The 17,144-nt window shown below is 48.7% G+C and overlaps 7 protein-coding genes across 46 annotated transcripts; 4 read left to right on the top strand and 3 right to left on the bottom strand.

Moving 5' to 3' along the window:
* Nucleotides 1-172: 172 nt before the first annotated feature.
* Nucleotides 173-2,595, top strand: FOIG_01137 (uncharacterized protein). Its single transcript, XM_031197832.1, has 2 exons — nt 173-1,103; nt 1,173-2,595. The coding sequence occupies exons 1-2, from the start codon at nt 707-709 to the stop codon at nt 1,946-1,948; spliced, it is 1,173 nt and encodes a 390-aa protein (XP_031073599.1). The 5' UTR covers nt 173-706; the 3' UTR covers nt 1,949-2,595.
* On the bottom strand, nt 274-3,655 carry FOIG_01136 (golgi apparatus membrane protein TVP23). Of its 2 annotated transcripts, XM_031197830.1 has the most exons (4): nt 3,365-3,655; nt 3,269-3,314; nt 2,929-3,212; nt 274-2,831 (listed from the first exon to the last, which is right to left on the bottom strand). In XM_031197830.1, the coding sequence occupies exons 1-4, from the start codon at nt 3,459-3,461 to the stop codon at nt 2,674-2,676; spliced, it is 585 nt and encodes a 194-aa protein (XP_031073597.1). In that variant the 5' UTR covers nt 3,462-3,655; the 3' UTR covers nt 274-2,673. The 2 variants fall into 2 exon arrangements, with proteins under 2 accessions (XP_031073597.1, XP_031073598.1); XM_031197831.1 differs by having other exon boundaries at nt 3,269-3,655.
* A 133-nt stretch (nt 3,656-3,788) lies between these two features.
* FOIG_01135 (citrate lyase subunit beta-like protein) lies at nt 3,789-5,089 on the top strand. Its single transcript, XM_031197829.1, has 2 exons — nt 3,789-3,970; nt 4,024-5,089. Exons 1-2 carry the CDS (start codon nt 3,925-3,927, stop codon nt 4,938-4,940), a joined length of 963 nt encoding a protein of 320 aa, XP_031073596.1. The 5' UTR covers nt 3,789-3,924; the 3' UTR covers nt 4,941-5,089.
* On the bottom strand, nt 5,000-7,994 carry FOIG_01134 (uncharacterized protein; the record flags this gene model as incomplete). Its single annotated transcript, XM_031197828.1, has 3 exons — nt 6,700-7,994; nt 6,571-6,631; nt 5,000-6,522 (listed from the first exon to the last, which is right to left on the bottom strand). The coding sequence occupies exons 1-3, from the start codon at nt 7,378-7,380 to the stop codon at nt 5,000-5,002; spliced, it is 2,265 nt and encodes a 754-aa protein (XP_031073595.1). The 5' UTR covers nt 7,381-7,994.
* A 1,263-nt stretch (nt 7,995-9,257) lies between these two features.
* FOIG_01133 (uncharacterized protein) lies at nt 9,258-11,965 on the top strand. Of its 30 annotated transcripts, none has more exons than XM_031197825.1 (6): nt 9,258-9,871; nt 10,138-10,172; nt 10,224-10,296; nt 10,416-10,522; nt 10,598-10,821; nt 10,877-11,965. In XM_031197825.1, exons 2-6 carry the CDS (start codon nt 10,153-10,155, stop codon nt 10,963-10,965), a joined length of 513 nt encoding a protein of 170 aa, XP_031073572.1. In that variant the 5' UTR covers nt 9,258-9,871; nt 10,138-10,152; the 3' UTR covers nt 10,966-11,965. The 30 variants fall into 30 exon arrangements, with proteins under 30 accessions (XP_031073572.1, XP_031073573.1, XP_031073566.1 ...); XM_031197826.1 differs by having other exon boundaries at nt 9,258-9,653; nt 10,877-11,507; XM_031197799.1 differs by having other exon boundaries at nt 10,416-10,821.
* Nucleotides 11,301-12,962, bottom strand: FOIG_01132 (cation transporter ChaC). 3 transcript variants are annotated; one of them, XM_031197795.1, is made up of 6 exons: nt 12,516-12,962; nt 12,398-12,461; nt 12,309-12,340; nt 12,192-12,241; nt 12,135-12,139; nt 11,301-12,085 (listed from the first exon to the last, which is right to left on the bottom strand). In XM_031197795.1, exons 2-6 carry the CDS (start codon nt 12,448-12,450, stop codon nt 11,530-11,532), a joined length of 696 nt encoding a protein of 231 aa, XP_031073562.1. In that variant the 5' UTR covers nt 12,451-12,461; nt 12,516-12,962; the 3' UTR covers nt 11,301-11,529. The 3 variants fall into 3 exon arrangements, with proteins under 3 accessions (XP_031073562.1, XP_031073563.1, XP_031073564.1); XM_031197797.1 differs by having other exon boundaries at nt 11,320-12,139; nt 12,516-12,635; XM_031197796.1 differs by having other exon boundaries at nt 11,301-12,139; nt 12,192-12,340.
* A 324-nt stretch (nt 12,963-13,286) lies between these two features.
* FOIG_01131 (uncharacterized protein) lies at nt 13,287-15,631 on the top strand. Of its 8 annotated transcripts, none has more exons than XM_031197789.1 (5): nt 13,287-13,617; nt 13,689-13,882; nt 14,019-14,037; nt 14,111-14,438; nt 14,526-15,631. In XM_031197789.1, exons 2-5 carry the CDS (start codon nt 13,842-13,844, stop codon nt 14,987-14,989), a joined length of 852 nt encoding a protein of 283 aa, XP_031073556.1. In that variant the 5' UTR covers nt 13,287-13,617; nt 13,689-13,841; the 3' UTR covers nt 14,990-15,631. The 8 variants fall into 8 exon arrangements, with proteins under 8 accessions (XP_031073556.1, XP_031073555.1, XP_031073559.1 ...); XM_031197788.1 differs by having other exon boundaries at nt 13,287-13,621; XM_031197792.1 differs by having other exon boundaries at nt 14,019-14,438.
* Nucleotides 15,632-17,144: the final 1,513 nt, after the last annotated feature.

Here is a 17,144-nt window from a genome sequence, read left to right as displayed (position 1 = left end):
AACACAGCTGTTCAGCCCAGTAGAAACAACCTTGTTCCTAGGGAGGGGATGCAGTGGAGCCGTCCATCGTCAAGCTTGCCCCTTCTGGACAAACACTGTGCTGTACCCTCAAAGTACCCTCCCTCTCTATACGAAGTCCTAGCTGGCCAGGCTGAGTACGCCCAGGGCTGCATTTGCAACCATCCAGAACAAGTCAAGACAAGCCAGTCAGGCCAGGGCTGAACCACGCTTTGGCTTGCCGCAGCAATATGACCAGGGAAGAGGAAGGAAAGACAAGCAGGCCGTTTCTCACTCCCGTTGGACCTGTTTTCTTTGTTCCCTCCGCTTCTGTCACCTCTTTTCCCGTCTTACCATCTAGTAAGATATTGAAATTCACCCTCTAATAAAACCACCTCGCTTTTGCTTTCTTGCTTGTGTTGCGTTTTACTTCGTTTCTCTGTCCTCAGGGACTTATTGTCCCAAGATACCATTTGGCGGTTTGGAATAGAATCTGACCTGACCTGGCCTGACCACATTCGACAAACGAGTATAAACGAAATCGAACGATTCACGACAAAGGACCGGTCTTCAAACTATTTTCAACTCCAACGTGCTGGCCTCCAGAAGCGGACGAGAGGTCTAAGAGAACCTATTTGATTCGGGCATCCCACCAATCGCCAACACATAACTGCTGATTTAGCTAGACAAGACAAGTCAACACCCCAAAATGGAACGAATAGCCAACCAAATTGATCGGGACGATACGGGCGATATTGTGAAGGACATGCAAAATGCACCATCTTCCACCAATATCAATTTTGCCTCGCCTTCCAGTAAAGGCGACTCCGAGGGTGTTGTTGACGGCTCAGGCAACAGCAACACAGGCGTGGGAGGTTCGAGTTCACAGACCAAAGTCATTGTCTTTAATTCCACAAACTTCGCAGACGGTCATGTCTTTCAGCTCAAGGATAGTGACCAGAACAAAAAGATAATCGGCTTTTCCAAGACCGACTCCAAAACCACGCTCGATGTGGTCCAATGGCAGGTCATCAGCGGCGACAACATTGAGCCTTTGGGTGATGCCGAATTCAGCGATGCGAAGCCCGATAGACAACTCATAGATGGTATGCTTTGCTCGGAATGCGAAACGCCCTTGTAATATCTTCAAGTTACTGATTCATTATCTAACGCAGTTGACAACAATTCTGTGACGCTCAACTTTGAAGGCGAAACCTCGAAGTATTACGGAAAAGAGATGTACATTCAGATTGACTGGAAGAAGGATGGAGCTTCAGGCTACACCAAAACAGAACTCTTCACTGTCACCAATACCGACAACACCACCGAGCTCACTGAACTAAATAACCAACTCAAGAAGGATCAAAGTCAACAGGAGACCTTAGAATCTACCACTTCCTCATCCTCATCAGCAACAGCCACCCTTTCGCCTTCGTCGACTTCAGGGGCTGAAGAGAACTCCGGTGGTGGTGACGGCGGCGGCGGGCTCTCAACCGGCGCAACTGCTGGCATTGCCGTTGGTGCCGTTATTGGTGGTCTTCTCATCATCAGTGCACTGGCATGGTTCTTTCTTCGCAGGCATCGACGCAGCAAGCAGGCTGGTGATGAGTATGTCACACAGCAAACATACGCAGTGGACAAGGAAACTCATGGCCGTGCTACCGATTCACCCAACTCGCCCTACTCAGATGAAAACCATATGCAACCTGTTGCTCTCGGTAGCCTCGATCGTGATCGTGGTGTCGCTCCAACTCCCCCACCCGGCGGCGTGCCTCGTTCATCCATCGGTTCCCATGATCGTGCAGCACACAGCGGCGCTCAGACACCTCAGGGCATGTCATCCAACGTGGCTCACTTGGTCGAAGATGGTATGACAGTCGATGAGATTCGAAGATTAGAGGAAGAGGAGCGGCAACTGGATGATGAAATTGAGCGTGCCGCGAGACGATAGTGCCGCCTCGCATGGGCGAAAGCCATCTGTAGACCAGAGAAATCCGGGCCCCACGGGAGGCATTGACTCCTGGTGCGGGTGTGTTATGGGGTTTGGAGTTTTGGATTATGACATATCTTGTTCTTACGGTCACTTCTTGGGTCGCCTACGTAGCCTGCTTAGTTTTGTTCATCGTAACGGTGCTGTGTATTCTTGGCTTGTTGACGGCATAGCTAGTCCGTTATTGATCAGATGCAGGCCTACCCAGAGAGATGCCACAGATTTCTTTTGCCAGATTGGCAAAGGCCCCAAACTTTTCACGATATCTTGCGTGACGTTTGCTTGTTGCAGCGATTATAAAAACATGGAATTTGGTGCTATCATAAACACAATTAGCGGGAAAACGTTGATGGCGTGGCGCAGTCCTTGTAGCGAGAGCGTTTTAGTTATATCGTGAATAATTGACACCAGAGCGGTAACTGATCAAGCTATTATTCATACATTTCCAGCCCACAGGTGCTGTGAAACTGCAAATCTTTATCGCAAACTCGCACCCAGTGATTAAGAAACCCTGTAATTTTACTTTACAACGTCAACGACTCATACCGGCATCAATGCCTTCCTTGCAAAGTCCTAACACAAAACGCAGGCCAAGTTCCCCTTTTTCGTCCAGTCAAGCGAAGTGACGGAGTGAAAATTCGCTCGGCTTCATCCATTCGAAGTCCACTCTTTTGTTCTTTTTTTTTTTAGCTGCGAGAAAACCAGTTGCTGACCATGTTGCTTGCGAGGCTTCCGGCCAGGTTGCCAGTCCCAAAAGCGCTACCAGCGATGCTGGAAGCGTTGCTGAACTTGTCACATCGCGAGAAGGCTAGAGTGTTCATGATGGTGAGGACAAGAGCGATAACTAGTACCAAGTGTTAGTGGCATTGAATCCGGCACAGGTACAAAGCGTGCTCTTTGTCTTTGAATCACAGACTCCAGGGGTATTTTATCAAACGTACCGACGAGGGGCAGCCATAAGAACTGCAGTCGCACAAGAGCAAGAATAGCCATGAGAACCCACAACATAGGTTGGATATACAGAGCGAGCCAGAAAAAGCGGCTGTCAGTCGGGTTGACAGTCTTGGTACCTGGCTCGCTGCTCTCAAATACCCACTGCGACTCTCCCGTTTGGGGATCGACCTCGTTCCACCAGCGCAGACCTACAAGGCGACGACCGGCAATGTTCTTGATGTAGTAGAAGTCGGCGGCGAGGAGAAGAATCGTAATGATGAAGATCATGATCCTACCAAGAAAATTAGTGCTCTGCGCGGCTGAAGAGGTCCGAGGGAGGATACGCACATGCTTTTTATGATCCACAGACCGAGAAAGTAGATCAGGACACTTGCTGCAGGACATTAGCAATTGCGCTCCAAGAGAATACCGTGAGAGGCGCACATATCCGGAATCCCAGAAACGTGAGCAGCGTAATGGGATGCGCGCTGAGGCGCCAGCTAAGACTGCCCGGCGCGGGCTGTGGTTGCGTGGCATCCATGATAGCCAATAAGTCGACGTATTGGAAAGTAGGTAGGTCGTAGTATTTATACTTTTCGTTCAGTGACTGTCCGTATTCGACTCGTTGAGAAAGAGTGTCGCAGTTGGTGAAGGGGTCGTAGGTGACAAGGTAACAAAACGTTGAGCTTTGAAGCTACCTGTCACTCTCAGAATCACTGTGTAAGCTGGCCTTCTATCAAGCCGCGCAAGGGATGGAGCATGATCCGCGACAGCAAAAACCCCTGTCGCCGGTTTAGGCAGGCGGTGGACAATGGCAGATCTTGTTTTATACGGTGGGACGTCATGAGCTTGAGCTGCCGTGGGTGGGCCCCGACTCTGGGCGTATAAGTCGCGATAGCCTAAGGTACCTCGGTCTTTCAGGATATATCATCTACAAGCGCAGCTTATATGCGCAATTCACAAATATCTGTGCTCGTATCTGATAAACAGTAAAATCCCACGAAATGGCTGCCCGGTCTCCATCCATTATCCGCCGCTCTTTGCTCTATGGTAAAGCAGGACTCCTCACTCTTGATCGAATGCCGAGACTGACCCCCCCTCAGTGCCAGGCTCATCGCAAAAGATGCTCACCAAGTCTCTCGGTCTCAAATCAGACAACGTAACTTATGACTTGGAAGACTCCGTTACACCCTCTCTCAAAGATACAGCCCGCAATCAACTGCGTGAGCACATCTCCAACCTCAAAGCTCGGCCTTCTGGCATTTCTGAGCTGGCTGTTCGCATCAACGCTGTTTCTACCCCCTTTGCTCTCTCAGACCTGACCACACTCGCGCCATTGTCTCATGTTGACGCTGTCGTGGTTCCCAAAGTCAATTCTGCGGCTGACCTGACCTTCGTTACTGATGTTCTCCGACATGTCGCTCCAGAACGGCACACAGTTGAGGCAGATAACCCAATAAAGATAATAGCTCTTATCGAGTCAGCTCGTTCCATTATGGACTTGGCTCAGATATCAAGGGCATCTCCCTACTTGAGTGGCTTCATCTTCGCAGCTGAGGATTTCGCCCTTGATCTCTCGCTGACAAGAACCCCGTCTCTGACTGAGTTTCTCTACGCAAGATCTGCTATAGTCACCGCAGCCCGAGCAGCCGGATTGCCAAGTGCAATTGATCTGGTTTGCACCTCCTATAAGGGAGAGCAGGGGCTGAAAACTCTCGAGGAGGAGTGTGCCGGAGGGAAATCCATTGGCTTCAACGGAAAGCAATGCATACATCCAAGCCAGGTCGAAGTCGTCCAGCGCATGTTCGCTCCGGATCAGAACGAAGTTGAATGGGCTATCAGGGTCTCCATCGCTGATGAGAAGGCTTCGGCGTCCGGTCGAGGCGCCTGGACCCTAGATGGTAAAATGATTGATGCTCCCGTTGTTGGCAAAGCTGGTGCTGTCATTGTCAAAGCAGAACAGTGTGGTATTGATGTTCAGTCCTTAAGAAACAAATGGAAGGACCAAGAACCCGAGTAATGAATCCTAACCTAGCTACCTACCGCTATACCAAAGATTAAAGACTGGAGTACATCATCCTAAAAGTGATTAGGCCTCCAGAAACCAACCATTTTCGCATCTGAGACTCCATGCTCATCGTAATATTTTCCTGTCCAGTATCGACTTTGTTCATAACCTGAGTGTTCCCAATCTTCTGCCATAGCTTGGTTCGCCGATACAGACCCTTGATCAGAGCTCGAGAATATGCCGTGTAAGCTCGACTGGATTGCTGCATCATGCTCTATATCGCTGCATTGCGATAAATCCTCGTTGTTGTCCATTTCGAACGACTCGCTTTTGGCACATTCCTCTATATCGTTAATGCAGCCAACACCAACAGACTGCTGCGAGTTGTCCCATTTCATACTTACCTCGCCTTCGATCCGTTTGATGAATTCGTGAATTGTCTCACCGTCCTCGCAGTAGCCTGGCTGTGTAAGTTGCCTGTTATCATGCTGTATCTCTCGGTGGTCCGAGTAGGTCTCTGAGTGCACTGTTGGGAAGACGGCCGAATCGAGTCCTGCACTGCTAATATGCCCATTAAGTGGCCGGCATGCATGTTGAAAGCCTGGAGACCCTGAAATTGGTATCATGTTATCATGGGACTGCAGTCCTCGGCGAACGAACAAACCCTTCGACTGAGATTCGTTGTTTTCTGTGGAGTCTTGGTGGTATAAGTGCTCAACATTGAAATCCTCCGCTATGAGGTTTGGAAACATAAGCCCTGGCCGATCATTTTGCTCGGTATAACGGTGGCCTCTTTCTGAGATTCGAGATAGCGGGTGACCCCGACTATTAGTAGTAGAGGTACTCTTCGTACCTTGGGGTTGTTTAACGCATGGTTCCTCAGGAATATTGTGTGTATTATTTTCAATTACCGACGTTGGCAGATTTGGAGGTCGAACTTGTGTAGAGGTGCTGCAAATCGGAACTAGCAATTCCTGTTCATATTGGGAGCGCGGTGCTTTAGTTGGCACTGGTGCATCTTTTGCGCCAACATTAAGATCGAATTGTGTATTGTTTGTGACAGCTTGTATGTTTGGTCCGAGAGTTGACTGCCTGCTGCGGTCGGCCATTACCCCCTTATCCTGATATGTCGGATTCTTGCTTGATTGTTCTGTACCATTCATGCCGAGGCAATCGTGATATTCAATATTTGGCTCCATAGTCCTATGGGAAGTTGTTTTAAAAATACCTGTGCCATCGAAGATGCCTGTCTCGATAAGTCTCTTCAGCATCGCTTCAGGGGTCTCATAGCCAGATGCTTGAGTGGTTTCTGTCGATGATACAGAGCCACTATGAGCCTCAGACCCCTCCTTTTGAATATTATTCTGTTGATTCTCTTGGGAACCATCATCCACAAGGCTTTGTACTTCTCCCTCTTCATCATTTGTTGTGGTTCTGGGGAGTTCCGTGGCGCTCCGCGAAATATGGCCGCTATTTGAAACATCATCTTGGCCGCTAGAATTCTCACTTGTACTATGTTGAGGAATCTTGTCTGCTTTTCCTTTTTCACCGCATGTTTCAATAAGCGTCATATCGTTGAATGTAATGTCAGCCCCTATGTTATGATGAGAAAAGACTAAATCGAGCCCGAGAAGTAGCATACCCCGTCCGTATGTTGAGGATCGACCGTTCAGGAAGAGTCCAGCAGTAAGATTAGGCCTCATCTGACAAAATACACGAGTATTAGTTTACTCGATAGGGAAGATCCGCTCGATTTTGCTTCACCGCTTACCGTCACTCTGGTGTTTGGGATGGCACCAGATGCAAAATTGTTCATAATATCTCGACTCGCTCTAATCTCTTGCTTTTTTGAGCGTGACTTTTTTCTTGGCCTCTTTTCTTCGCTCTCGGTCGTGGGATCCCTCTTTTCTTCGCTCTCGGTCGTGGGATCCCTCTTTACCCCCGCGTCTTTGGAAGTATACCGGTCTGGGCGTGTTTTCCTTCTTGGTTGTCTCTCGAACAACCTTTTGTTGGATCTGTCTTCATGAGAATCCTGCGTAAAACGTGAACGAGATCTCTTTCCATTCTCTTTGTTAGACCCTATGTCAAGAGAAGGCTCCTGTTGCAATTCTGAGTATGTGTCGTTTTCGAGTAAACCAGATTTTGGGGAAGTGAGTCGTTGATCCAAGGCTCGGTTTCCAGAGTGACGAAACTGGTGATAATTTCGAGATATCGGTACAACAGAGATATTGTGAGGCTTCCAGTTTGGTGTGTAATCGTCGTCCATGTCTTGCGTGAAATGCGGTTCTGAATCTTTGTGACTTGCATAATCATGAACCTGGCTCAGCCAAGCCTGAACTGTGTCAAGTCTGTTCGATTCGACATCTAGGGAGTAAAATTTTGGAGTTGCCGAGACCCTGTGCCGGATCTCATGTTGGCCATTCGAATGATGGCGATTGCGACGAGGTGTCATCTAGGCCAAGCTTCGGAGAGCACAACCTGCAAGTCTCTTGTGAGTCGCTGAAATGCATTTGCAGGTGATCAAGCGTTGAGGGGAGGACATCATTGACATGGTGTTAATTTGTAGCCCAAAGATAAACATGATACGAGCTCAGCGCCTTCCGCGCAACGAGTCTGGATATTGAAAAAGGTAGGTACCTTATGGTTGGTGCCTGCCCCAAACTTTTAAGTCATGGGTAAAAGAAAGGGCGTTTCATCTCTCGTTCCTCTTCTTTATCTAAGTACTATCCCTAAGTAAGTATCTACATGACTTTTCTTCTCACGTTCTAAGAAAACGTTGATCTACTCTCGTTACTGGTAGTTCTTCGAGTTCGCTGAAGCCAATCTATTCCCTTGGATGCCACCTCTTTGAGCGTCTTTTATAAGCTCGCTTCCACCAATCTCTGCTATAGGAACATCCATCATGCGGCTTCTGATTCCTAATCAAGAGCTATTATGCGAATTACCTGTCAGATCTAAGTGATGGTCCCTGATCTTGTTTACGAAGTGTACTTCTTGGCATTGGTGCCTCAATCGACTAAGCCGCTGCCAAGGTAGCATCGCATTGATGCTTAATCTAGCGTTTCACTACGCTACTGCATATCTGTCAAGGCAGCCGCTGTCATGGCTGGCTTAACAGGGTTACCTATTTCCCGTATCTCCTTGTTGAAACATTCAAGCGAGTGGTGATGCGAGCAGGAGAAACTCCGGCATACCTTTACTGGCTTGTTTCATACTCGTCGTTACGAAGACACGGAATCTCGATACGCTGCACGTTTCACGGTCTGGGATTAGTGTCTGTCTTACACAGATTCAAATCCATGCTGCATACGGAGTACTCTTCGGAGGAATTCAAGAACCCGGAACTTCATTTTGTGTAAGTCATCAAGCCATAAAGGAGGAAGAAAAAAGAAGATAAATGATTCAAAAGTTGGCAAGGCCGGCTAATACATACACAGACATCAGATCTTCATTTATTCTATAATCAAACCAGGAAATAAATAAACTGCGCATGAATTCTTCAATGTCACAACGTCTTGCAAGCCTACCATGCTGGCATGCTCGCTTGGCCCCTGAATCAACCCTCCACCTCAGTGAGAAAGAGGGGCAGCACGTGTCTGGAACAGGTGTTTGGTGAGGCGGGGCTTGAGTATAACACCCTGAAAGGAGCAGCACCATCGCCAAGAGCATGGAACGCTACCTTAAAAAAGCGTAGGTATTGTGCATATACTGTCGAAGCGGGAAATGTCCCGTTATAGACCACAACGTTGGATGCCAAATGTTCTGCAACAAGCAGTCTGATATATAAAATAACAGGAACCAACCTAAAGTTAACGGAGGAGGACTAGGATATTGGCTCAAGTGGATTGAAGGGGGCTATGCAAGCGGCGAATTGAAGAGTGGCAGTATGATGAGAAGGGGGAAGATCGTCAGACAGTTATGCTTGACCTAGGGGCAGAGTGCGGTTTAAGCCTAGGCGCGGTGCTTGGCTTTGATGGTTGTGGGGAGAAGTTTGGACAGGATGTGGAGGACCGTCGTCATCACAGGCCCGCACGAGCTTGAATGAAGCTGATGGATGCCGCCAAAAACCCCCATGGCCACGGTGAGGGTGGTGGGTTAGGTAGTGCACCTTGGGCTCCCCCTGTGTTTGCTTCTGCCGCCCAAAGCTTGTTTGGAGAAAGCTCCCCCTGCCAGACCCGAGTCCGAAACGTCCTGACCAGACACCCTGGTTCGTCTGTCGCGGTGACGGTACGGTAAGGTGCAGTTCATCAGCACTGCCTCCACGGATGCGCCCACCGGGGACCTGGGATCGACGCGAAGAGGGAGCTTGGCTTTGAATTATGAATGATGGTGGAAATGAAGCAAGCGCCATCAACTCGTGTGATGGCGATAGACTTCTGGCTCATCTTGTCGAAAAGAGAGTCTTGAGTAGCGAAACATGGCATCAACCGATCCAAGGCCCCTCGCCAGACATTGGCCAGACGAGATATTCTAAAACACCCCTGGCAAGCATCGTCATTCAACGCCGCTGCCGATAGACTACAGAAACAACGTGCCTGCCGTGCCTCCAGCTCACTGCATTGTGCTGCAGCTGCAGGGTGCATACATATAGATACATACATAACATCAACAGTCACGCTCCGCCCGCATTTTATTACATTACATGCTCAGGACCCCTCTCATCCATCCTTGGGCCTTGGACCACGCCGTCTAGTGAATATAAGCTAAGCTAAAGCTACCTTACCTGTTTGTTACCCGGCTTTCTCTGCTGTTTTAACTTCATTACATCCGCAACCTCTTCCCGTTTTGAAGCTCCACCCTCATCTCTCTCCCTGCACCTCAGCTCAACCACTTGTCAACTGGTTGTCTTTGATAATTAGCGCAAGCGCTCAGTTTCTTGAAGAACAAGATCAGGTCTGTAGAAGACGCAGTCACCGATACCGAAGGCATTTGTTGCAATAAAGGTGCGCTCTTTATCTCATGGTGCCCCTCTTGCCCTCCTCTCTCTGCATAAGCGTTGCCTATAAGCGCGCGCCTTTCTACGCAACGACGCGCGGCATCTTGATCACAGAGAATAGTGACCCTGATGCCGGGGAGGTTATCGAGGACTCTGTTTACCCTCTGTGGATACGATCCTGTGCAAGCCTGTTCCTCTGCGGCGCATCTACAACCATTATGACAATCTTTGTTTTAGTGATCTATCGTGAACAGAAGCTGACGTCTGAGCTAGAACCCACGATCCAATATGTCTAAGCTTTTCATTGGGTTCGTCTCAAGCCTCTCTTGCGGCTGTCTCATCTGCTAATTCCATTCAAGTGGCCTAGCATGGCACACAGAGGAAGCTACTCTGCGTCAGAAGTTTGAGGAGTTCGGCCCTGTCGAAGAAGCTGTAGGTAACTCTGTTCCTTTCTTTCCTTCAAGCAAAGCGCTCTTAGTTCTGCATATCTGTGGCTCTGATGCGGGTGTTTGTTGGACCATAAGATCACTTCTAACGATGGATATGGAAAGGTGGTGGTTAAGGACCGTGATACCGGCCGCAGCCGTGGCTTTGGATTTGTGCGATACACCCAGGAGGGCGATGCTCAGAAGGCCATCGCAACCATGAACAATGTCGAGTACGAGTCACTTTTGTTCCTTGTTTCATGGCGGATCTGCTATCTCATTCTAATACAGAATCTAATCATATCCAGGTTTGACGGACGAACCATTCGAGTTGACAAGGCATCCGACAATGGCCCCCGAGGCGGCTTCGGCAGAGGAGGTGGGTACGGGCGAGGCTTTGGGGGACCAGCTCCGTACGGAATGGCTCCGCCTGGACACGGCTACCAAGTCCCTGCTCCGAACATGTATGCGCCTATGCCTTATGGCCGGGGATACCCTCCTCCCCAGCAAGCCTACGGCGCTCCCCCCCAAGGTACGCTGAGAATGAGGCACGGAGGCAATTCATAACAATGCTAAATTACATATAGGATTCATGCCTCAGCAGCAGTTTGGGTACCCTGATCCTTCTCAAATGCCTCCCCAGCAACAACACCCTCAGGGTGGAAGGGGATATTAGTTGACGTAACTTGAGGCCGGAGTGGAGTGCGTCACATTGCGCTCGAAACGTTATCGATGGGGCCTTGAGGATTGGAATTTCAATGGCGGTTGACTTCGATGACTTCGGACTCCTGGGCTTGCGGATTCTTTGTACGACTGGATGATAAGGTCAGGCATTGGTGAGCATATTGAAACGCAGAATTATACCCAGGCACTTCGGTTGAGGCGTGATTTTTAGGGGGCATGGCATGGCATTTGGGCTGGTATGGTTTGCCATCTTGACACGGCCGTTTTACGAATGAACCTTGTGCGAAAAAATGATGAGGGATTGCCTCGATAGGGCAAGAACAAAAATGCGAAATGGCGCTGCATGCGACCTGTTCCTTTTGATTACGTGTGCTTTGATACGTGAATACCGCTGGCTAACCGAGACTGAACTTGGTGAAAGTTGTGGAGCGATGGCACGAAGCATGAGGATTGGCATCTAACTGCTCATTATAAGTATGCTACTCATCATGAGGATCTATCGTCTATTTATATGCGCTTGCTGAGATGTCTGTGTATTTGATGCATTGTCCGTTTCTTAGTGATGTGGCTCTTCGATCTCCTCGGCTTCTTCAGTACTGTGCTTTTGTTGATGGACTGAAGTCGTTGGGTTGAGGAGTTTAGTTTCATCCTCACAATTCTTCTCAAGTTCCCTGACACGGCGGGCCAGATCATGGATGTGATGATCGCCACTATCGGGAGCAAGCTCGCTGAGGGCGGTATCGAGACTCAACAGGTAGTCTTTGTTCAGGCCACTGGGCCCTTGACTGCGGAAGATGTGCTCGGCGAGCTCCTGGGGCTCCTGGGGGCCGACAAATTGCTCATTATCTGGAGTGCCGATGTAGACCAGAGTGCGAATAGGGGGGGAGCCATCGGCAGGATGGAATGGAGCGTAGTGAATGGTGTAGCCGTTGATCTCGCGAATATCGAGATACTCCTTGACTTCGGCTACTTTCTCAGGAATGATACGGTATGCAACCCCCCAAACTCGCTCTGGAGCAGAGTCGTGACTATCAGTTAGCTGTTCCCAGTAAGATCTCTCGATTAGAGTGACGACACGCCCGGGGGCCTCAGGAGTGCCTCTATGGTCCTCACTGTGATCGATTTTAGTTAGAGTTTCACTTCGGTTGTTTGAAGGCATACCTAGCCTGGAAGGCATGTTAGCGAAGTATTTACGATATGGGCAAAAAGTTGTTTTACCTGCCAGAAACGACGAACATAGCCATCTACCCATCCAGGAATTCTGCGGTCTAACAAGTAAGATCAAGTGTCAGCGGAAAGGCCGTTGATCGTGTAAGACGGGCACTGGTGATTTACCGAAGTGTGGCGGAGGCTTCCATATCAAGCTTCTGTAGATGGCATTAATCACGGAATAAGAATCTGCTGCCAGGAAGGTCTCGGCATACCCGTATCCATATAACCAGAATTCGGAGGGTTGTGACGAGTCTTGATCGGGCATTGTGAAAAGGACTATAAGTTGGGAACATTAATAATGCCGTTTTATCTGTGTAGACGCCCACTTACTCGGCAACTGTCTAAATCGGATGACTGGGCTTGAGAGTATACGAGATGATCCGGCTGCTAATTGATATTGACGAAGTGACTCTCACAAAGGAATGACTCTTGCTGAGTGTCTGGAGGATCAAGATCCAACGTCGACCTAGGTATAGTACACCTAGTGGAGGTATATCGTGTCTTGTCTCACTGATGAGGTGATGACCACTAAGAATGAGAGGAGGCTTGTAAGCAGGGGTCAGAGAAAACCATAGAACAATAATGGAACAAATTTCTCCTTCTCCTCCCCTCCAAGACGACACCCATCAACTCCGCGCCTCCACTGAGATGCTCATTTCTAGTGGCTGAGGCTTTTCTCGGGTTCAAAGTGGCTGATTACTCTCTTTTTCGCATCGACGTCATTGGATCTGGTGACCCACATAACGGACGGGACCGCTGTTGCCGTGTCCGAGAACCTTACCCAAGGGTCCTTTCTTCATCTGGACTGTCTATCAGACCCCGAAAATGAAAGTGAGGCCCTATGATCTTCGATACTGATATCTAATTTTAGCTCTCCAGTGAGCATACCTCCTGTCTCTGTTAAAGCCTCCAGGACTATTTGCGATTCATGTATAGTAGTGAATTGACTATCCGTACGTACCTAGTATACGCGGACTGAAAAATTCCCTAGAAATAAAGGGTCCCGACGCCTTGGCGCGGCAGGACAAGGAGCAAGTCAGGCTTTTTAATCCCAGCACTAGTCTCATAGCTATCTTCCCTGTCCCATATCAGATAAGGTCACGGCATTTTATACCCGATAACGAGGGATGATATGTATCGAGTGTATACTGAGTCTTTTCATCATTGTCAATGACCTCTTCTTCAGCTAGGCTGAACTCTAAAACCAGTGCTTGCTGTACAAGTGAACAATCATTCCATTGACATATCAGTCAATTGTACTTGATTGAGTCATAAGAAGTGAGGACAAAAACTCCGAATCTTGTCTTACCCAAACATTCCCACTATCAAGACCAACTCAGCCACGCTCTTGTGCTCTGTTCTCACCCTGCGCTCCACCAACCGAACGACACTGCCCCGCGCTGGAGATTCCCCTGGCCTGGGGTCAATCACTGTAGGTAGTGCAGTCACATAAGGTACGTAGGCCAGGTAGGACAACTACTAATTAACTGTGTGGCCTTCCAGTTACTTCTTCAGCCGCGCACCAAACCAACTCAGCCCAACCTTCGAAACCCCCTTCACACGCAACATCCCCTTTCTCTATCCTTACTTCTTCATAAGCCTCCCTTTTCTTCTGAGTTGGAACCGGGAAAAGAATACCCAAATCCCGCATTCATCATGGCCTATAACCGCCCCTACGACGAGGATGCTCTCCCTAGGTATGTCCCATGCTTCAGTCAAACTGCCCCTCGTCTCCCCGCGCATTTGTCCATTGCGGCTCTGCGATTGCGGCTTGAAGCTATGGGTTGACACACGTCACGATGCAACACAAAGCTGACCATGTAACTTACACAGGTTCGCTGAGCCAGAGCCTGTATGTTTGAAATACACGCACCGTTAACGTTATCACAACGTCGAGCAGCTTAAACTGACACTGCGCCTTTCAGAAACCAGGACAGTCTAGGACACCTGCCCCGCAGCAACACCCTCCTCCTCAGCAGCAGCACCAGCAGCAGCAATATGCCCCTCAACAGCAGTATCACCACCAACAGCCTCGATACGACAAGCCTCTACCTACCCAACGAGATGCGCGATCCCATTCCCTAGGTCAAGGTGCTTACGGCCATATGTCGCCGCCTCCAAACCCTGGTGGTGCCAGACCACAGGCTCATAACCGCCCTGCTCCCAACTCACGACCTCCTCCCTCGCCTGGTATCGATGGCAGTGGTTCAGACCCTTCACTTTTGCCCCTTTTCCGCGCTGTAGACAAAGATGGTAGGTTCTTCCGATTCAAGAATAAATCATAAACGTGCACGGCACATCGACCACGTTCATAGCAGTTGCTGACTACTCCCCGGTTAGGTACCGGCCACCTTTCCGAGAGGGAACTTTCTGCCGCCCTTGTCAACGGAGACTGGACCGCCTTTGACCCTCATACCGTCCGCATGATGATTCGAATGTTTGACTCCGATCGAAGTGGCACCATTGGTTTCGAGGAGTTTTGCGGGCTGTGGTCCTTCCTGGCTTCATGGAGGACTCTATTCGACCGATTCGACGCCGACCGCAGCGGCAACATCTCTCTATCCGAATTCAACAACGCACTTGTCGCTTTCCGATACCGACTAAGCCCCCAGTTTGTTGAGTTACTCTTCAACACCTATGATAAGAGGAATGAGGGTGTCATGAGTTTCGATCTCTTTGTTCAAAGCTGTATCTCTCTGAAACGCATGACAGACGTGTTCAAGAAGTATGACGACGATCGCGACGGCTACATCACCTTGAGCTTTGAGGATTTCTTAACGGAAATCCTTAAGCAGCTCAAGTAGGCGACATAAAAACGCGAAGGCTGAAAGACTATACGTCGGAAGCCAGCACCGAAGCTAAACTAAACATTGGGATCTCTAGTTGTCATGTGGATTTGATTTTTGCATCCTAAGGGAAGGGAAAGGCCATGCATATATGTTGGAGTGGAATTTACGACAGATACAGCCCAGACTGGGCGGTTGGGGAGGTGTTAAGATGTGATAGCATGAACCAAAGATACCCTAGGTCGAGTCTCCGGATCCTGGCTTAGAGACCGAAACTTACCTTGACATCAAACTTGAATAATATTGCTTAGCATGTTTTTTTATGACCATTGCGATTTCATTCGACACGATGTCTCAAAGCACAAGGTTGGCGCAGCCTCGGCTTCTCAGTAGCTTAAACCCAGCTCAACCAAGAACAAACCCAAATGCTTCGACTTGGGTATGACGAGCGCTAAGTGACGCTCGTTGACGCTGAAGGCTTGCCCTAGCAAAGAAGTTGTTCTTTTTGTTGCTTAGATATAATTAGCAGAGGTGAATCCACAATAGCTTTATGTACGGAGTAGTTCTTCCAAGTATTCCATACGACATTTCAGATGTTTCAACCAGAATGACATAGCAAATGAGCTGGCGAGTCATCACGAGTCGTCAGAGACAATTGAGCTCTAAATGTTTGCAAATACCAGAGTTTAACTATGAGCACCCACACCTTACTTCCATAATACTGCCCAAGTCATTGATCGTCATCTGGCTTCGCCATCGGGAAGACTGGGAGAATGTTAAAAACTATCACCTTGAGTTCAAGACTGGCTCAGAAACAGTTATGGTTACCGAATTTTCAGATACGCCTTATATTGTCTATTACGTTGTTAGTTTTCCTCACTCAGCTGTCCTTGTTCTCATGCCAGTAGAGTTACATGACATGCGTCATGTCACTAGTACCATCCTATGACAACAAGCGAGTTGTATGGTATGATGAAACCGCTCCTAGCCATTGCAAATGCGACTTGAATATTCTCAGCTATTAAAGTGCGATCGCTCAAGTAGAGTAAAAACCGTGTCCGAGAACGTGTTTCTATTCCAAATCAACTAGATATATCAAGGCGATGCTACTGGCGAAGCCTCGATTATCGGGATAAAGTTAAGCGAACAAGAACGGTAAGCAAGGCGAAGGTGTCCTTTGTTGTTGAGACCAGATGCTGGCAAGCTTTGAAGTGTGTAGACCTGAGTGTATTGGATTAGACATACAAAAGGGTCGGTAAACCGTAAACATCAGCCAAACCAGTTCGCATACTGGTAGAGCCAGGAACAGGCTGTGGCTACCGTGGTAATTATATTTGTCCAGTACACCCATCAGGTGAAGTTTTTAGCCGATAACCGCAAGCTCCCTCGAGTCTTTTGTTGACTCTGTTGACATGGATATATATACCTGTTCCAAGGTTGTTGCTCTTTTTGACAGTCATGGGACCAGCCTGACTTGATCCAAGCTTACACTCAAGGGTTGCAACCTAACAAGGAATGCATTGTTTACAGCTCTTGGCCGTCACAGCTCGTGTTTTGGGGCTGACCTGAGTAAAAAGTTAGACCGTGTACTGCAAAGAAGATTCCAGTGCCATGGTCAAAGTACCCGGTGTGCCTTGGATCTTTGTGTTACCACTTATAGCATGCATATAATTGAAAGCTCAATCGCTCTCGCAGGTCGAGCAGCTACCTAAAAGAAGCAGCGATATGATGGTCTGCTTAAGAAGTCGGCCCCCACATGGATATGCTCACCCCTTGACAGAGCTAGAGCTACAAACTCTCGACCTGTCCCAAACCCACGGAGCTGTCGACTTGGAAACTGTGGTGTAAGATATCAATTCAATTCCGCCATCCAAGCAACTACTGTTATTAGGTTAACAAAAGGCCTGAGCTAGGCCCTTTTCTGTATTCGATCAGTGCAACTGAACATTTGAAGGTTCTGTTAACGATTGCTGCTGGGGTAAGATTCGCAGTGACCCTGTTATGGCGCGGGGTCACCGCCTTCACAGGGTCTGGAAAATAAAACCGGACTTATCGACCTCGATTCCTGCAACGCTGGTTGGTTGTATGGGCTATCGTATCGAGCCCTCGCGACGCTGTCTTGCTTTGTCTACGGAGTAGGCGTATTTCGAGTCTGTTCATGCACCTTCAGCTG

Source organism: Fusarium odoratissimum (genome assembly GCF_000260195.1).
Source record: "Fusarium odoratissimum NRRL 54006 unplaced genomic scaffold supercont1.1, whole genome shotgun sequence".
NCBI lineage: Eukaryota > Fungi > Ascomycota > Sordariomycetes > Hypocreales > Nectriaceae > Fusarium > Fusarium odoratissimum.
Note: the sequence above shows the minus strand (reverse complement) of the source record. Positions and strands in the feature narration are given on the sequence as shown.

Excerpts from the sequence above, each read along its gene's own strand:
- FOIG_01137 (XM_031197832.1), top strand. The coding sequence starts at position 707 with ATGGAACGAATAGCCAACCAAATTGATCGGGACGATACGGGCGATATT. Across the intron at positions 1,104-1,172 it reads CGATAGACAACTCATAGATG|TTGACAACAATTCTGTGACG; the intron begins GTATGCTTTGCT and ends TATCTAACGCAG.
- FOIG_01136 (XM_031197830.1), bottom strand. The coding sequence starts at position 3,461 with ATGGATGCCACGCAACCACAGCCCGCGCCGGGCAGTCTTAGCTGGCGC. Across the intron at positions 3,315-3,364 it reads GTTTCTGGGATTCCGGATAT|CAAGTGTCCTGATCTACTTT; the intron begins GTGCGCCTCTCA and ends AATGTCCTGCAG. Across the intron at positions 3,213-3,268 it reads CTGTGGATCATAAAAAGCAT|GATCATGATCTTCATCATTA; the intron begins GTGCGTATCCTC and ends TTTTCTTGGTAG.
- FOIG_01135 (XM_031197829.1), top strand. The coding sequence starts at position 3,925 with ATGGCTGCCCGGTCTCCATCCATTATCCGCCGCTCTTTGCTCTATG. Across the intron at positions 3,971-4,023 it reads CCGCCGCTCTTTGCTCTATG|TGCCAGGCTCATCGCAAAAG; the intron begins GTAAAGCAGGAC and ends ACCCCCCCTCAG.
- FOIG_01133 (XM_031197799.1), top strand. The coding sequence starts at position 10,153 with ATGTCTAAGCTTTTCATTGG. Across the intron at positions 10,173-10,223 it reads ATGTCTAAGCTTTTCATTGG|TGGCCTAGCATGGCACACAG; the intron begins GTTCGTCTCAAG and ends ATTCCATTCAAG. Across the intron at positions 10,822-10,876 it reads CTACGGCGCTCCCCCCCAAG|GATTCATGCCTCAGCAGCAG; the intron begins GTACGCTGAGAA and ends AATTACATATAG.
- FOIG_01132 (XM_031197795.1), bottom strand. The coding sequence starts at position 12,450 with ATGCCCGATCAAGACTCGTCACAACCCTCCGAATTCTGGTTATATGGA. Across the intron at positions 12,341-12,397 it reads TTCTGGTTATATGGATACGG|AAGCTTGATATGGAAGCCTC; the intron begins GTATGCCGAGAC and ends TGCCATCTACAG. Across the intron at positions 12,242-12,308 it reads GAAGCCTCCGCCACACTTCG|ACCGCAGAATTCCTGGATGG; the intron begins GTAAATCACCAG and ends CTTACTTGTTAG.
- FOIG_01131 (XM_031197789.1), top strand. The coding sequence starts at position 13,842 with ATGGCCTATAACCGCCCCTACGACGAGGATGCTCTCCCTAG. Across the intron at positions 14,439-14,525 it reads CCGCGCTGTAGACAAAGATG|GTACCGGCCACCTTTCCGAG; the intron begins GTAGGTTCTTCC and ends CTCCCCGGTTAG.